Source organism: Vulpes lagopus, chromosome 7, assembly GCF_018345385.1.
Source record: "Vulpes lagopus strain Blue_001 chromosome 7, ASM1834538v1, whole genome shotgun sequence".
Classification (NCBI taxonomy): domain Eukaryota; kingdom Metazoa; phylum Chordata; class Mammalia; order Carnivora; family Canidae; genus Vulpes; species Vulpes lagopus.
In genome coordinates, this window is record NC_054830.1 from 17,029,890 (window position 1) to 17,047,727 (window position 17,838).

Sequence of the window (17,838 nt, forward strand, 5' to 3'; positions counted from 1 at the left end):
AGGGAGGTGTCAAATGCCCGAAGCTTATCCACACTTGGATGGGAATTATGTTAATGATGTTCATCTGGCTTCTCAGTTAGTGGTTCCTTAGACTCTGGTCATCTGCATTTCTGTTCTGCCTCACTGATTCTGAATTTCTTGAAGGCAGGGATCAGGTCTCGTCTCTCCTGATGATGTTCAGGGTAGCCAGCATGTTGCATTGTGTGTGCTAGAGACTCAACACATTTTATTTGGTATTCTCTAGAAAAGAATGAAGGTATAATACGTTTTAAAATAATATATTTTATATACAAGGTTTTTCTTTTTTATTTTTTTAAAGATTTTATTTATTTATTCATGAGAGATACAGAAAGAGGCAGAGACATAGGCAGAGAAAGGAGAAGCAGGCTCCATGCAGGGGCCCGACGCAGGACTCGATCCCGGAACTCCGGGATCACGTCCTGAGCCAAAGGCAGGCACTGAACCGCTGAGCCACCCTGGTGTCCCTATGTAAATGGCTTTAAAAGCTTTAAAAGCATCCCAGGTTATTTCCAGAGTATGTTCTCAGCATAGGATTCTTAGGTTAGACCAGAGACAAATCTGTTTTGTGTTGTGGGCTCTCCATTTCTCCTAACTGCTATATTCATTGAAGCTTCTAGATCACTTTGTGAATGCATCAGGTTTCCCATTGCCTGTGGAGGTTTTTTTTTTTTGTGTTGTTTTTTTGTCTATTAGGTTTAAAGGTTTACCTTGTCATTTTCATGTGTCAGAGCTAGATATTTTAAATGCCCTTTTGATGCCCAGTTCAGGACTGGGGGCTGGAGTGGGCAGACAGGTACAGAGGTATGGCTCCTGCAGGGGGACTTACAGTGTAAGAGGGTAGGTTCTGGGCAGATTGAGGTGTGAGGATGGATCCTCACAACACTCCTTTCCTCTCCAGGGCTGGGGCCTGCTGGGTCCCCGAAATGAGCTGTTTGATGCAGCCAAATACCGCGTGCTAGCTGATCGCTTTGGCTCTCCGGCTGACAGCTGGTGGCGCCCAGAACCCACCATGCCACCTACTTCCTGGCGGCAGCTGAACCCTGAGAGCATCCGGCCAGGGGGACCTGGGGCCCTGTCCCGTTCCTTGGGCCGGGAGGAAGAGGAGGATGAGGAGGAAGAGCTGGAAGAGGGGACCATTGATGTCACCGACTTCCTGTCCATGACCCAGCAGGACTCCCACACCTCACTCAGGGACTCGAGGTACAGCTGGATGTGGGGGACGCAGGAAAGCTGGCTGCACCTTGACACGGGGATGGGTGATATTCCCTGAGAGCCTTCTCTGAAGAGGGAGGGCCCCTGTCCAGCCTTGCAGCCCGCATGTCCTATTAGTCATATGGGTATGTCTGCCGTTTTGGGGGAGAGTGGTCTTCTCTGTGTGGCTGGGCTTCTGCAAAACAGCAGCAAGGACCCTCCCTCCAGGTCACACTTAGGTCATTCTAAGGCCCAGCCATTGCTCTGCTTCCCCTGGGCCTCTGCCCTCAGTTATCTGTTTGGGGGGGAACTGAGGGAGCATCAGTGCTGTGTGTCTGAGAGGATCAGAGGCCATGTGAAGATGCCTGGCCTGCCATCTTTTTCATGCCTCTTGCTGCCTGCTGCACCACTGCAGTGTCTTAATGCCCTTGGCCTCAGAGCCTGAGGTGAAATTGGCCCATGAAGAGATAGAGCTGTTTCATCTGAACTTTTGGTCCTCCCAGGGGGGGTTCCTTTGAAATGACAGACGACGACAGTGCTATTAGGGCTCTGACCCAGTTTCCACTTCCCAAGAACCTTCTGGCCAAAGTGATTCAGATAGCAACATCATCCTCCACAGCAAAGGTGAGTTGGGTCTCCTGGAAGTGTGTGTGGGTGGGGAGCTGGCTTGGTTATGTCTGCTCCTCCCTGGGACCAGATAGGAGGGAAGCTACAAGTGTGTGAGAAGGCTGAGGTTACCTGTACCCTCAGCCTGCACCTAGGCCAGGGAGGGGCCTTGAGGCCCTTGGAGTGTGAAGAGGGTGAAGCAGCCAGGACTGAATGGAAGTTGCTGAGGGCACTCTGGGAGTGGACTGGTGGGAGCAGGGAAACCCAAGTTTGGTCAGGGGCAACTGGCAGGAGTGGGGTGGGGGTGGTGCTGTCCTGCTGAGGTGTGAATGTCATGTCTGTGACCAGGCTCAGGGCTTCCATAAGCACAGTTTGCCCCAGGGCTAAGACCTTTATGCACCTCCAGAATGGGCCTGGTTTTGGCTTGCGCTGACAGGTATGACCCACAGCTGCCACCATACCTGTTTGCTTCAAAGGGTGCTGAGAGCACAGTGGGCCAGGAGGATAGGTGGCAGCATGGCCCAGACACTGACTGTCTTCTGCTGTGAAACCACCAGACTGCCAGAGAAGCCAGCCCTGCCCTAGGGAGCTGTGGCCCTATTGTGGCTTGCTTCTGCTGGCCAGTGGTAATCTCACGTGGCCATTGTTTGGCACATGCTGAGATGGGGGTTAATTCCATCGCTGGGTTCCTCAGCACTCTGAGAACTGCATTTTCTGCCTCTCTATAGCCATCTCTCTTGCCTTCCATGTAGAACCTTATGCAGTTCCATACTGTGGGCACCAAGACCAAGTTGTCCACCCTCACTCTGCTCTGGCCCTGTCCCATGACCTTTGTCGCCAAAGGGCGCCGCAAAGCAGAGGCTGAGAATAAGGCGGCAGCCCTGGCCTGCAAGAAACTGAAGGTGAGTTGGGTAGGATCCCTGGTGTGATGTGTGGGAGGTCTCTGAACTCCCTTACCCTTGGTGAATCGGTCCTGTTCTCCAGGAAATGAAATCCACCACAGCAGACCTTTGGCCTGAGCACAAAAGCATCTGGTGTCTAGGCCTTGCTTGTCAGGCCATGGGCTGCCATTTCCAGGAGTTCCTCACTCTCTCTCTGATGTGCTTTGCCTGTGAGCTTAGCCTTTTCGGTGTTGCCAGAACCCAGGTGAAGCCAGGAGGGGCCATGCCTGTTTATCTGAATGGCACAAATCTGGTGGGGAGTGGTGGCTGTGCTGAGTGGCAGAGTGGGTGTCTAGAAAGATCTGGATTATATGGCCATTGTGGACAAAACGAATAAGGCATTATGTGGGATGGAGATTGGAGATTCCATGAACCCCAAGGTAAGGCAGTGTCCTTGAAGAGGCTTTGGAGGTTGGCTGTACCCAGCAGTGGGAGCCAGCATGGCTGTGGCTGCTGAGAAGTAGGGGATCAACCCACATCAGTACAGGTTTAGTTTGCAGAGCAAGAGGGCGGAGACGCCCTGCTTTTTGCTCTGGTCAGATATATCTGGTGTGTGGTTAGCTCTGGGAACCCCATTTTAGACACAGTTGATGGTAAGAGGTAACAAGAGCCTGGAGGATAGAAGAGGGATCAGGGCATCTGGGTGGCACAGTTGGCTAAGCGACTCTTGGTTTCAGCTCAGGTCAAGATCTCGGGGTCGTGAGATCGAGCCCCTGTCAGGGTTCCGCACTCAGCTGGGAGTCTGCATGATATTCTCTCTCTCTGCGCCTCCCTCCACTTGCATGTGTGTGCTCTCTCACTCTAAATGAATAAATGAATGAATAAAATCTTTTAAACAAGAAGAGGGAGAGGTACAGGTACCTGTGACTCAGGAGGGCAGAACTAGGGCTCATTGGTGGAACTTCGCAGAAGTCTGAATTTTAGCTTGATAGACAGGCACTGGTGATCAGGAGCCTCACAGCATAGGCAGATCCTGACTTGGAAGGAGCCAGCTCCCAGGTGGCAGCAGCTCAGAGCAGCTGGCTGGCCGCCTGTCGGGGGCCACAGGTGAACTCTGAGGCCTGGCAAAGGTGGAGGCCTCACCTGGAGCAAGGTGGCTGTGTCGGCACCTCCTGTGGTCCAGGGGCTAGTCTTTGCCCTGGAGGTCAGCCCCGTGGGGGCGGTCTTCTTGAAAGAAGGAGTGTTTGAGCTGGAGAGGGTGAGCAAAATCCTGATAGTACAGGGTCAGGAACACAAGATGAGGGAAGAAAGAGCGGTTCTCCACACCTGCCTGGGTGACTTTGGACATGTAGGGAAAGAAGAGGCAGTGTCTGTCGAGTTATGTGGACAGACATTGCTAAGAAATTGCACCTACATTTGTATGATGGGGTCACAGGTAGAACGGGTGCCATGTGGAGATGGGGTGGGGTAGCAGCCAGACTGGAAAGGTTGCAGGGGTGGGGTGTGCTTGGGAGAGGCAGTGAAAGTGGAGGTGCTGTGAGGTGGTGATGGGGTCACGAAGGGCCTGGCCCATCTGGCTTGGAGGTCTGCTGGGAATTCATAGAGGCAAGATTCGGCTGTTACGGGGGCCCGGTTGCTCAAGGAGAGGTTTCTGAGGGGTATCACTCAGGTTTTTGACATGGCAAATACTGTTTTTCTTGAATTGTTTTTAACTAGTTTAAATAGTGGGACAAGGGGTGGAGATTTATATTTTCCTTCCTAATTACTTTCCTGTGTACAATGTCTGCCAAAGACTAAAATCTCTAGAAAGAGGTTGCTCTGCATGATTTCTCTCAAGCCGCGAGCCTGCCCAGGCTGGTTGTGGGGAGGCAGAGGGACAGATCAAGCTGTACGTGTCTCCGCAGAGCCTGGGCCTGGTGGACCGCAACAACGAGCCGCTTACCCATGCCATGTATAACCTGGCCTCCTTGCGTGAGCTGGGTGAGACCCAGCGCCGGCCGTGTACCATCCAGGTGCCTGAGCCCATCCTCCGAAAGATAGAAACCTTCCTGAACCATGTAAGAGAACCAAGAGAACCCCTTCCTAGTCCCCCCGCCCACCTCCGTCTTCTCTGACTGAAAGCCTCTATGTGCAGCAGGCAGTAGTAGCTGCGCGTTTTCCCCAAGGTTGGAGCCTGGGAGTGCCCTTGCCCTGAGCCACCCAGTGTTGCCCAGGAGAGTCCTAGGGCAGTCCCCCTGCTGGCGCGCTGGGCCTCGGCACCTGGCCCAGGAGAAGCGTGTGGAGGGGCTCACGAATGAATGAGGAAGAAGGTATCTGTCTTTCACCGTTTTGCTTCCTTCTCCCATCCCCCAGTACCCTGTGGACAGTTCATGGATCTCCCCAGAGCTCCGGCTGCAGAGTGATGACATCTTGCCCTTGGGCAAGGACTCGGGGCCCCTGAGTGACCCTATTACAGGCAAGCCCTACGTGCCCCTGTCAGAAGCAGAGGAAGTACGTCTGAGCCAGAACTTGCTGGAGCTGTGGCGGCGGCGAGGGCCGGTCTGGCAGGAGGCCCCCCAGCTCCCCGTGGACCCACATCGGGACACCATCCTCAATGCCATCGAGCAGCACCCGGTGGTGGTCATCTCTGGGGACACGGGCTGCGGAAAGACCACACGCATCCCCCAGCTACTGCTGGAGCGTTATGTGAGCGAGGGCCGTGGTGCCCGCTGCAATGTAATTATCACTCAGCCGCGCCGCATCTCCGCTGTGTCCGTGGCACAGCGGGTCAGCCACGAACTGGGCCCCTCTTTGCGCCGGAATGTGGGCTTCCAGGTACGGCTGGAGAGCAAGCCCCCGGCCCGCGGCGGGGCCCTGCTCTTCTGCACTGTGGGCATCCTGCTGCGGAAGCTGCAGAGCAACCCCAGCCTGGAGGGCGTGAGCCATGTCATCGTGGATGAGGTCCACGAGCGGGACGTGAATACAGACTTCCTGCTGATTCTGCTCAAGGGCCTGCAGCGGCTCAACCCAGCTCTGCGGCTGGTGCTCATGAGTGCCACAGGTGATAACGAGCGCTTCTCCCGCTACTTTGGTGGCTGCCCTGTCATCAAGGTGCCGGGCTTCATGTACCCGGTCAAGGAGCACTACTTGGAGGACATCCTGGCCAAGCTGGGCAAGCACCAGTACCCACACAGGCATCGACACCACGAGGTGAGGGCACCTGCTCGCTGCCCCCCCCAGCCCCCTTCTGGGTTTCCCTCCTCCTTGTCCCTTTGGTGCAGTGGCCTAGGGTGAGTTCATGCTGCCAAGCCTCAGTTTCTGGGATAGAAACAGGAAACCATGGCTTCTGGGCAAGGGTTTGATGAGGGTTGGGGGTGACTTGTTGAGTGCCTTGCCCTGGGGCTGTGACTGTGGCCTCCCCCCCCCCCCCCCCCAGTCTGAGGATGAGTGTGCACTGGATTTGGACCTCGTGACTGATCTGGTTCTGCACATCGATGCCCGAGGGGAACCAGGTGGGTGCTTTCCCCTCTGCCCTGTGCCCCCCCCCCCCCCGACCTCCACCTGCCGAGAGTGACAGCTCATGCCTGTAGGGCCCCTTTACAGGTGGCATCCTCTGCTTCCTGCCTGGTTGGCAGGAGATCAAAGGAGTGCAGCAACGCCTCCAGGAGGCCCTGGGCATGCACGAGAGCAAGTACCTCATCCTGCCAGGTGAGAGTGTGGGTGCAAGTGAGGCTTGACGGCCCCTGGACACCAGTCCTGCCCTCTGGCATGGGGACTCTGAGCCAATCGGGACTCAAAGTGCCTGGATTTCTGACCAGGCTGCCCTACTTTTGCTGGCTTTTCCACCTTTCCCAGGCATAGTCTTGATCTGGGTCTCAGTTTCATCAAGATGGGGTCCAAATCCTTGCCCTGTGCGCTCATCACAGGGATCAGGAGCAGTGCCCATAACAGGCATGTTCTTGCCACCCACCAGTGCACTCCAACATCCCCATGATGGACCAGAAGGCCATATTCCAGCAGCCGCCAGTTGGGGTACGCAAGATTGTCTTGGCCACCAACATCGCGGAGACGTCGATCACGGTCAATGACATTGTGCACGTGGTGGACAGTGGTCTGCACAAAGAGGAGCGCTATGATCTGAAGACCAAGGTGGCACCCCTCTCCTAAGCCCAGCCGGCCCCTGGGGGAAGAGCTACACATTCCGAGGTGGCCCGTAGCCCAGATCAGCCTCGGCCCAGCCCTGTGTGTCTGGAGAAGGCCATATTTGTGGGCTCTCGGTGTCTCTGTTGTGGGGGTGGGGAGTGTTGAGGGCTTGAATGAGGCGAAGGCCAGCGAGGGGGAGCACCAAGGAAGGCCTTTTGGCATCGGCACAGCCACTTACCCGCCCCCTCCCTCAGGTGTCCTGCCTGGAGACCGTGTGGGTGTCCCGAGCTAACGTGATCCAGCGCCGGGGCCGGGCGGGCCGCTGCCAGTCAGGCTTTGCTTACCACCTATTCCCACGGAGCCGGCTGGAGAAAATGGTCCCTTTCCAAGTGCCGGAGATTCTCCGCACTCCCCTTGAGAACCTGGTGCTACAAGCCAAGATCCACATGCCTGAGAAGACGGTGCGCCAGAGGCGGGGCTGGGCAAGGGCTGGGCTTGGTTAGGGACGGGCGGGATGCGGGGCTCATGGTGGGTCTGGCTGGTTCTTGCTATAGGCAGTGGAGTTCCTTTCTAAGGCCGTGGACAGTCCGAACATTAAGGCAGTGGATGAGGCTGTGATCTTGCTCCAGGAGATCGGTGAGTGGGGCGGGCCGGGGCCGGGCTGCCGCTCGTCGGCTCTAAAGGGAGGATCTGACAGCTGAGCTGTTGCAGGAGTGCTGGACCAGCGGGAGTACCTGACCACCCTGGGGCAGCGCCTGGCCCACATCTCCACCGACCCCCGGCTGGCCAAGGCCATAGTGCTGGCCGCCATCTTCCGCTGCCTGCACCCGCTGCTGGTGGTTGTTTCCTGTCTCACCCGGGACCCCTTCAGCAGTAGCCTGCAGAACCGGGCGGAAGTGGATAAGGTCAGCCCCAGCCCCTCCCCAACCCTGGGTCCTGAAGCAGCTACCCCTGGCCCTCTCAGCCTGTGACCCTGGCACCCCCTCCTACTCCCTCCCAGGTGAAGGCACTGTTGAGCCACGATAGTGGGAGTGACCACCTGGCCTTTGTGCGTGCTGTAGCCGGCTGGGAGGAGGTGCTGCGCTGGCAGGACCGCAGCTCCCGTGAGAACTATCTTGAAGAGAACCTGCTCTATGCACCCAGCCTGCGCTTCATCCACGGTCAGTGGGATGCCCCGGCCTCCACCCACCCCCCCTGTCGCACTGGGCCAAGGCCCAGCTTGTGGGTCCCCAGCCTTGTGGCTTAGCCCGCCTTCACCTCCCCAGGACTCATCAAGCAGTTCTCAGAGAACATTTACGAGGCTTTCCTGGTGGGGAAGCCCTCAGACTGCACCCTGGCCTCTGCCCAGTGCAACGAGTACAGCGAAGAGGAGGAGCTGGTGAAGGGCGTGCTCATGGCAGGCCTCTACCCCAACCTCATCCAGGTGCTGCCTCTAGGGAGGGCCTGGCTGGCCCCAGCCCCCCTTCCACCCCCAGCTCTTCACTCAGCCCGCCCATCTCTTTTTACCCTCATAGGTGAGGCAGGGCAAGGTGACCCGGCAGGGCAAGTTCAAGCCCAACAGCGTCACTTACAGGACCAAATCAGGCAACATCTTGCTGCACAAGTCGACCATTAACAGGTGGGAAGCAGGTGGGGCGCAGAGGAGTGGCTGGGCTGGCCTGGTCCAGAAGGGTGGGCTCACCCCACCCTCTATTCCCCAGGGAGGCCACGCGGCTCCGGAGCCGATGGCTGACGTATTTCATGGCTGTCAAGTCCAATGGCAGTGTCTTCGTCCGGGACTCCTCCCAGGTTCACCCGTTGGCCGTGCTGCTGCTGACCGACGGAGATGTCCATATCCGTGGTGGGTACTGGGTACTTGCACACTCCCCACCCTGCTGCCGTGGAGGCTGGCCCGTATCCTTGGGGGCTGGCCTCACTTGGCTCTCTGCTGCCTCTTCCTTCCTCTCTCAGATGATGGGCGCCGGGCCACCATCTCATTGAGTGACAGCGACCTGCTGAGGCTGGAGGGCGACTCCCGCACTGTGCGGCTGCTGAGGGAGCTGCGCCGGGCCCTGGGCCGCATGGTGGAGCGGAGCCTGCGCAGCGAGCTGGCCGCTCTGCCACCTGGCGTGCAGCAGGAGCACGGGCAGCTGCTGGCCCTGCTGGCGGAGCTGCTGCGTGGGCCATGTGGCAGCTTTGACGTGCGCAAGACAGCTGATGACTGAGCCCCATGTCTGCTGGGGCTGTGTACAGAGTGCAAATGTTTATTTAAAATAAAGTTCTATTTATCCCTTGTGAGCATCGCTCTCCGCTGGGGGCTCCTCTCTTGGGGCTCCAGCACCCACACTCCTGCTTCTCAAGGGGCCTAAAGCCCGCCCTGCAGGGTGGGCCCCGTGTTTCCAAGCCAGGACAGCAAGTGTGGAGCATAGGCTTGCCCGGGCCTCCCTCTCCCGGCCAGTGGTTCGCGGTGTGTGCTCATTGAAGCTGGCTGCCACCTCCCAGCTTCGAGTGGAACCAGGGGAGGAGTTCTACAGGCAGCTGAGGAAGGCCACTTGAGCCTTAACCAGGCTCGGGTTATATGGCAGCCCTGTCACGAGTGGGGACTCTCCTTTGTCACATCCACAGTTCCCAGAGGGTCATCAGGATTGTGGTGCACATCAGTCCCTTGATGTGAGGGGATGAGCTAGGGGGTGGAGACAAGCCAGGATAACAGAAGATACGGACGGGGCCTGTGTGGTGGGACATCACGAGCTTTATTTACTCTTGAAATGGGTACAACAGAATCACAGATTGACACAGGCAATGGCTGAGCCATAAGCAAACTGGAAGTACAGAAACGTTGCACCCCCAAGTGGCTGCAGGTAGTACACAGCACACGGGCTCTGGTTCCTCGCTGGCAGGCAGCCTTTTCTCTGGCTTGGGGGACACAGGGGAGCTGGGACCAGATAGGCCCTCACAACAATGACTGTTCCAGCCCACTTAGTGTTCTGTTCCATAAGGGTCACCTCTCCCCTCTACCCTTGGACCGAGAGCCATCTGTCAACCTCCACCTCTGTGGGACTGGGACAAGAAGGGCATAGGTACCTCCAGGCCCTGCATAGTCTACTGCTTCTTCCTGCTGACAAAACATGGGTGCTGCCCTGATGTCATTGGCACAAACCATTCTGCAGTCTTTGGCTTGGGGAACGCTTTGTCCACAAGATCCCTGTAGTCTGTGCTTGGGGAGCTGGGGATGTGGTGTCAAACCTCCCCAAGGAAAACGCTACCTCCGAAGCGGGAGAACCTGCTGGCCCAGATGCCCTCCCAATCCGTGGAGATGCCATCTGAACCTAGGTCAAGGACCTCTACCTTCTCGGCTCCCAAGAGAGACAGCCAGAGTGATGGCGGGGAGGGCGAGGGGCCTAGGCTGGTGGCCTCCTCAGGGGCAAGTCTGCACTGCAGAAAATGCTCTTCCAGAGGAGAAGCCCTCAGAGACTCCCCGGCCATTTCACTACAAACTGTTACATTTTAATCCTTTATTAGAAACCATGCAAACTTTAATACAAAAAAAAAAAAAAAATACAAGTGCAATAAGAATCTTCATGTCAATACAATTCCCGGGATTTATCATTGCAGCCATCCCAAGAGCGGGCCTAGCTGGGACATTCCTCCACAGGCTGACCCCACCTCTCCCCCATCCCCAGTCAGGCTGTAAGGGGCAGGGAGATGGCCTGTCTCATGCCTTTTTTAATTTCCATACCTGATTCCCAATCACCCATGTTGAGCTCTGGACAGCTTGGGCTCACCGGTAACTGAGGGCTCTGGTGTCCTAGGCCTGCAAGCCTGGAGGACTTTGACCTCCATAGCCCTTCCCTGTTTCTCTAGCCCCGAACTTGTACCTCCCACTAGATCCCAGGGAATGAGACAGAGATGCCAAAACCAGCCTCTTGGTTAGAAAAGAAAAGCAGCATACACACAAAATACCAGAACAACCAGTCCACACTCTGCCCAGCCGCTAGTGTGCCCCACCTGCTCATCAGGCCACAGCCCCTGCACCTCACCTGCCCCATCCACGCCTCCTGGGCCCCCAGCCACCCAGGCCATGGCAGCCCCTGACGCCTGACCCCCTGGCAGGAGGCTTCAGGACCTCCCCTCCCTGTTTCCTTTAACACCTACTGAGGACTTTCATTTAGACATGGCTTCAACCTGCAAAACTCCTCTACCAGTTTTTAGGTTATTAAAAAAAAAAAAAAAAGAAAAAAAGGATAAAACAAGAAAAGAGAAGTGTGACAGCAGCTAGGCAGGTATGGGAAGCAGCAGGGACAGGCAGGACCGACCCCTAGCTAACTTGGGGCAGGGCGAGACGCGCTTGGCCCCACCTGCACGGTGGGCAGCACCGAGGGATGAAAGGGAGAGGCAGGGGCTTCGCGGGTTCTGAGAGATGCAGTCCGCACCTGGCCACCACATGGCCATCCAATTCCATTCTTCCCTCCGGGTGGGCCCAGCGAGGAGGACAGCTATGTCAGTGTCTCTTGGGTTTGGTCCGAAAAACCCAAAGAGGAGGTTGGAATCCAGTTCCCCTCTCCTAGATCCCACAAGACCCCCAGGTGGCCTCCCCACCTCGTTCACCTCCCAAGCTGGTGTGCGGAGCAGTGTGCCAGGAAGGGACAGGAAGAAAGCGAGGAGCCAGGCCCAGGGCAGGGAGGAGAGGAGGTCTGGGGTGAGCCTGTGGCTGCCCTGGGTGAACAAGGTGGGGGAAAGGCATGGGGCCTGGAGGGCGGCCCAGCACCCAAGCCATGTGGGGTCTAGAAAGCAGCCCGGGACAGGGAGCCAAGAGCCCGGGTGCCTGCGCTGGGGCCGCCAGGGAGGTGGGGGGGGCGGGAGACAATGTCAGCCCCGTGGTCGGTGCGGGCCCTGGCATTTGCCCGGAACGTCAGCCTGTAGGTCTCAATCTGCAGTGACACGGGAGGAGGGAAGGGAGAGGGTCACGAGGGACACAAGAGGGGGAACACAGGGGACGGAAGACGAGACCAGAATGTCATCATTAGATGCCTGGAAAATAAAAGGTTGCTTGGTTAAAATTTAGGCCACAATCTAGTCAAAAAAAAAAAAAAAAAAGAGTTTCAATTTGCAGCCAGTGGCAGGGCCCCCGGCTGGCCCTCAGGCCAAGCCCAGCCACTTACTTGTCTCCTGGATCTGGCTGTCCAAGGTCTGGGCCTCCCTTTGGTCACCACCCCCTGCCAGGGTGGGGTGGCTACTGAGGCCACTGGCTGAAGTAGGGGCGCCAGCTTCGGGCGCTGCCTCGGGGATGGCTGGCTCCTCCCCAGCGGGGGGGCCCGGGCACGGAGGGGCCTCGCTGCCACCGCCCTCAGTCTACAATGAAACAGTGGGGGAGACAGTGCAGGGTCAGTCGGGGAGGAGGTGGGATGGTTGATGGTGGTGGGTTTACACACAGCCCCTTCCCTACCCCCCGCCCCCCCCAACTGGATTAAGGTACAGTGGTCTGAAGAATCTGGGCCAGGTCCTCCCTGCTCCCCACTCCCGGGAGGCCTGGCACAAATGAAGAACACAGGCTCTGTGCCCCCTGCATGCAGCCTAGCTAGTGATACACTCTGGGAGACCCCTCTGTGAAGGGTGAAGCTTCCTGAGGTGAGAGGTGAGAGGTACAGGCTTCTCAGTAAGGGTGACACCAAACAGCTGGCAGTGACAGCAGACTGGCAGCAAAAACCCTGGGAGCAATCAGGAGACACTGAGGCTGGAACTGGCTCGGAAGCAGGGGTGCTGTAGGTCCACTGGGGAGCTCTGGAAGCTTGAAGTCAGTTGGGAGGGGTGCAGCCTGCCACCTTCGACCCAGTGAACCCCAGACGGCTCCCACCCGACACTGAGGCCTCCTTCTGTGCTGGGGACACAGGGGAGGGAGGAAGGTGTCCAGGGAGGTGTGACCCAGCGGAACTTCGGGGCCTGCAGGGCTTCCCAGGAGGAGGGGGCAGACAACGAACACTCAGTGTGAGAAAAGCAAAAGAGGGAAGGCCAGTGGGAGGCCACTGGAGAGAGCTGGAACACCCGGGCCCCAGCATGCCAAAAGGTGACAATGAAGACTTTACAGTGCTCTCTAGTCAGAACAGTGAAGGAGACGGGCCTCTGTATTAGAAAAACAATTTCAGAAATAATAAAGAAAGGAGGGTGATGTGAATAAAAAGAAAAGAACACAAGACTTGGGGGAAGAAAACCCAGGTGTAAATCCTGGTCTGTGGGTACTCGCCATGTGGCCTTGGATAAGTGACAGATCCAAGCTAGTGCCCCTCGAGGATGGACTAGGGCCGGGCTCCTCACAAGGCACGGAGCCATGAGCCACGAGCCTGTGACAGAGGAGGACCAGGACCCCAAATATTCACAGAAGCCAGTCAGGCCTTGAATGGGAGCGCTGACAGCAGATGGGCCAGGCTAGGCCTGCACCGGGCGTCAGATGCAGGAGGGAAGGCCCCCCACAGCTGCTCCTTGCCCTCCCCCTTGCTCACCTTCCCCTGAGCAGCTGCAGGCTTTCCTCCTGCTTGGGAGCCTGCAAGAGGTGGTTCCCATTGGTTTCCCCCCTGCCCCCACCCAATGACACGGAACAGAGGATAGACAGCATTTTGGCACACAGAGGGTCTCGCGGTGCTGTGGAAGGAGGGAGGGAGGGAAGGAAGGAGGGAAGGCAGGAGAGGCTCAGCCAGTCCTGAGGATGAGAAGCCCTGCCCACCTGAGCCCTCTCCCAGAGCCCCAGCCTGGGGCAGGCCTGACAGTTGGAAAGGTGCTACGTTGCTCCCAGGCCCAGCAGGAGCCCACCCCCACATGCCCTCTCATGAGGTAGCTGGGGAGAACTTTGCCATGCAGACCACCCACTCTGTGGAGGATCTGTGCCCTAGGCCACAGCCCGTTTGGAAATGGGTGAGATGGGCTCAGAAAAGTAAGGAAGGCCATGGCTCTCGGGAGAGATACGGTCTCCAGCTACACAAGGCAGAGACAGCCGGGCTGGGATCTCTTTACCTCTCCTGCCTCAATCAGGACTGATGATGAACACAGGGAAAACACAACAGTGTGGGGGAAACAGGACTCCTGACCATACTGAGGGGCGGTGACAGGTGCCTAGCTGCTGGGACCCAGACTCTAGCTGCACAGCATCCCCACCCTGCGCCCCCACCCTGGCTGTGTCCCCCTCCATCCTTCCCTCCCCTGCTGCCCCCTCACTACCTTCACGGCACCTCCTGCAGGCAGGTGGCCCACATTATCGAGGGAGCCCACCTTCGCCTGGGCCTTCTCCTTGAAGTTCAACTTCTGACTTTCAATCTTGACGTCTCCTCCACCTGGAACCAAAAAGCCACCAGTCACACAGGCAAAGTCAGGAGGCCAGAAGAGGAATCCTAGCTTGGCCAAGGACTTGCTATGAGCCGGGTCCAGAAACAGGGAAAATGTGACCTGCTCCCAATGGCTGTGAGGACAAAGGAGGGAAGGACAGTGCACATGCTTGTCACACACAGCTCATCTTCTCAAAGGCAGGCTGACAACCTGCACCTGGCCAGCGGGAGCATCTCCACAGAGAAATTGCCTTCACTCCACCACAGCCCACAGCACAGCCTCCAACCAAGCTCCTGAAGGTGCTTTGACTGTGCTGCCTTAGGTTCTCTTGGCAATGTAACAACTGCCTGTGACTGACTGGGGGGTGCGGGATGCCCCAGCTTCCTTTTAATAAATGCCATGTCAGGGTCGGGATTCTTATTTCATAGCTGCTTGAACTGATGCTGGAAAAGAGGAGTGACTGCCCTGAAGTTGAGCTGTCAGGACAGAGTATGAAGGGTCGTCTGAGCTACTGAAATAAACTTCACTGCAGTGAGAAGAAGGAACGTGGGAAGTGGCTCTGTTGTGGTGCGGCAGGAGGAGGAGAGGCAGGAGTGGTGTTGGCAGGGAGATGACAAAGGACAGGCACGGATGGACCAGTGCTGGGGCCCCGGCAGTTGGGGCAGGAAGGTGGCCTGTGCACCAGGGTGAGCTCACAGCCAGAGTTGCCACAGGATCCGGGGCCTCCCCTTCAACGCCCAGCAGCCTGGCTTCCCTGTGAGCCCTGCTGTCACATGGCCATCTCCTTGGCTCCTGGCCCAAACCAGAGCACTGGCCCCTGTCAGGTTCGCAGCACTCCTGCACACTGGCCCAGCCCTCCCCCACAGCCACAAGCCTGGCTTCAGTGGCCTACGGAAGTAGGTGTGGCACAAAACTGGATTTTCCAGACAAAAGGGGGAAAATGAAGGTGCGTTAAGGGCCAAGTCTGTTCAAGTCCTCTTGAACAGAATACTTTCTAAAATGGATGATGGCACATCCTGCCGGGAGGGAACTGGCCCCTGCTGCCTGACCTGCGAGAAGCCAGGTCCGCCAGCCACGGCCTGCTGTCCGTACCTGCCTACCTGCAGGTCCACTGTCATGCCCTGCTCAGCCCAGGCCGCATCCCCACTGTCCCTGCTGTTTGGAGGCCTCTGCTGGGGGCTGCTGGGCCGATCGTGCATGGTTAGAGCAGTCAGGTCCCTAGCCGCGGCCTGGCCCATGCTCTCGGACAACTCTAGGACCTGCCACAGCTGGCAGCTGATGTTCCGCTACCTAGGAACAGCCCCTGCTAATCTGACAACTCCTGTGGCATCAGCTCCCGACACGCAGTCCAGGAGCACTGCACACACAGCTGGTCCTCGAGACAATGACGCCCACCCCTCATCAGGTGCACCTAAGAGGTCTGCACCCAGATCTCCCCACTGCCACCACCACCAGGCACTCAACCCTGTGCTTTCCATCACTGCCTCCTAGGTGGGGCAGCTACAGGAGTCTTTATGGAATGACAAAAGCATGGAGGTGAAACCTGGGGGCCTTGCCAGGACCACACACCCCAGGCATGCTGGGGTAAGGGAGGGAAAGACAGCACTTACCAGGTTTGTGCTTGATGTTAGCTTTGGACCCACATTTGGAGGAGACCTTAGAGATGTCCACCTTCTTATTCTGAATCTGAACCTGAGAAATCACAAAAGTATTACTGCCTCAGAGAGAGGGTGTATTTCAGAGCCAAACCTGTGTTCCCTTTATAATCTTCTCCACGTTCAGATTTCTCCTCTCCCTGCAAAGGGACTGATCTGAGTCTGCTCAAGATCAGGCTCATATCCCCAAGTGGAAATCCATCCTCGCCCTGCCTGCTGCTTTGGGACCCACCTCCAGCCGGACCAAACCAATGTTCCCACACACACCAGGCTGTGCCCTCCCTGCCCTAGCTGTGCAGCTGCCAGGCAGGTCTTCTCCCATTTTTCTGGATCCAAATCTCCTGAAATGTCATTTTGTTCCACCTGAAATCCCACCCATCAACCCCTTGCTCAGAGATAATCTGGAATGATGTTTCAGTGTTCCCCTCCCAGGTCTTTCTTCCCTCCTAGCTGACCGCATAGGAATGTATCCATCTATGACGTGTACCCCCTGCTTAATTCATGTTACCAGCATTTTCCCACAAAAGTTGAGAAATGCAAAGAGGGGGCCACATGATAATCTACCCTGTGAGATCTTACATAAACCTAACTCATGCCTGATATTGAACATTTAGATTTTTTCTGATTTTTCACCATTAAAACCATGGCAGCAATAGGGGTGTCTGGGTGGTGCAGTCGGTTGGGTATCTGACTCTCAGTTTCAGCTTGGGTTGTGTTCTTGGGGATATAGGACCGAGCCCTGTGAGCTCTGCACACAGTGTGGAGTCTGCTTAGGATTCTCTCTCCCCCTCTACCTCTCTCTTCTCTCACTCTAAAATAAATTTTTAAACTTTTTATTTTATTTTATTTATGATAGGCACACAGTGAGAGAGAGAGAGAGAGAGAGGCAGAGACACAGGCAGAGGGAGAAGCAGGCTCCATGCAACGGGAGCCCGACGTGGGATTCGATCCTGGGTCTCCAGGATCACGCCCTGGGCCAAAGGCAGGCGCTAAACCACTGCGCCACCCAGGGATCCCTAATAAATTTTTAAAAAACAAATCTCCATGGCAACAATAAACATCTTTGTGGATAGAAGTCATGGCAAATCTGATGACCCCTCAAGCAAGACACCAAGAATTTAGCTAGTCAAAGGTTCAGACTGTATGTATTAAGCTTCTTTAAGCATAAGGCCTAATTGCTTTCCAGGAATGTGACAATGGGCACCCACCATCCCCTCCCAGCACTGGATATTTCCATTAAGCACAGTAACATAAGCTCTTCCCATAAGCAGTGTGAGGTGATCTCTGGAAATGGTTTGCTATTCACTTGACCCAGAAAACCCTACAAAATCATGCAAATAAAGAGGTTCAAATCTTCGTGTTCACTTTAAGAACACATATGAAACCACCCAGGCCCTCCAGAGTAGGCCATCAAGTATCTGAAAGATGTCACTTTGCAGAAGCAACGTGTGCTGTGCCATTGCCACAATGGTAGAGTGATAGAGTTTATAGGTGTGCCCAGGCCAAACAGCAGGGCTGGACACAGGGATGGTGGCCCAAAAAGAGTGCTGATTTTTTCTACACATACTTAAAAATGCAGAGTAATGTGGAACTTAAGAGTTGAGATGCAGATTCCCTGGTCATGGAGCACATCCAGATGAACAAAGCCCCAAAGATACAGCAGAGAAGTTATATGGTCGGATTCACCTGTTCATGAGCCCTCCCCTGCTGCAGAGATGATTATTACTGAAAAAGAGCAGATTGTTCCTAAACCAGAAGGGCAGGTTGCACAGAAGAAAAAGATATCCCAGAAGAAACCGAAGAAACAAAAACTTATGGCCCAGGAGTAAACACTGCATAAAACAAATGCAAATAAAAATTTTAAAAACAGGGATGCCTGGGTGGCTCAGCAGTTAAGTGTCTGCCTTCAGCCCAGGGTGTGATCCTGGAGTCCCGAGATTGAGTCCCACACTGGGTTTCCTGCATGGAGCCTGCTTCTCTCTCTGCCTATGTCTCTGCCTCTCTCTCTCTTTCTCTCTCACAAATTAAAAAAAATCCAAACAAACCACCAACAACAAAACTGTGCTAAT

General features: G+C 56.1%; 2 protein-coding genes across 19 annotated transcripts in view; one reads left to right on the forward strand and one right to left on the reverse strand.

Moving 5' to 3' along the window:
• DHX30 (DExH-box helicase 30) overlaps window positions 1-9,098 on the forward strand; it is a 29,476-nt gene extending 20,378 nt beyond the window's left edge. For all 6 annotated transcript variants that reach the window (XM_041761909.1, XM_041761912.1, XM_041761911.1 and 3 more), the window contains 16 exons: window positions 920-1,221; window positions 1,716-1,836; window positions 2,571-2,720; window positions 4,604-4,756; window positions 5,052-5,888; window positions 6,115-6,190; window positions 6,282-6,386; window positions 6,652-6,827; window positions 7,076-7,282; window positions 7,376-7,457; window positions 7,533-7,726; window positions 7,822-7,981; window positions 8,087-8,244; window positions 8,336-8,439; window positions 8,522-8,661; window positions 8,772-9,098. In XM_041761909.1, the coding sequence (XP_041617843.1) occupies window positions 920-1,221; window positions 1,716-1,836; window positions 2,571-2,720; window positions 4,604-4,756; window positions 5,052-5,888; window positions 6,115-6,190; window positions 6,282-6,386; window positions 6,652-6,827; window positions 7,076-7,282; window positions 7,376-7,457; window positions 7,533-7,726; window positions 7,822-7,981; window positions 8,087-8,244; window positions 8,336-8,439; window positions 8,522-8,661; window positions 8,772-9,025 (3,219 nt within the window). In that variant the 3' untranslated portion in view covers window positions 9,026-9,098. The remainder of the gene's footprint in view (window positions 1-919; window positions 1,222-1,715; window positions 1,837-2,570; window positions 2,721-4,603; window positions 4,757-5,051; window positions 5,889-6,114; window positions 6,191-6,281; window positions 6,387-6,651; window positions 6,828-7,075; window positions 7,283-7,375; window positions 7,458-7,532; window positions 7,727-7,821; window positions 7,982-8,086; window positions 8,245-8,335; window positions 8,440-8,521; window positions 8,662-8,771) is intronic.
• A 436-nt stretch (window positions 9,099-9,534) lies between these two features.
• Window positions 9,535-17,838, reverse strand: part of MAP4 (microtubule associated protein 4) — a 139,747-nt gene continuing 131,443 nt past the window's right edge. For 12 of the 13 annotated variants that reach the window (XM_041761897.1, XM_041761907.1, XM_041761906.1 and 9 more), the window contains 4 exons: window positions 15,725-15,806; window positions 14,010-14,122; window positions 11,963-12,152; window positions 9,535-11,831 (listed from right to left, as the gene is read on the reverse strand). In XM_041761897.1, coding sequence (XP_041617831.1) covers window positions 11,824-11,831; window positions 11,963-12,152; window positions 14,010-14,122; window positions 15,725-15,806 — 393 coding nt within the window. In that variant the 3' untranslated portion in view covers window positions 9,535-11,823. The remainder of the gene's footprint in view (window positions 11,832-11,962; window positions 12,153-14,009; window positions 14,123-15,724; window positions 15,807-17,838) is intronic. The other variant, XM_041761895.1, reaches the window with a different exon arrangement.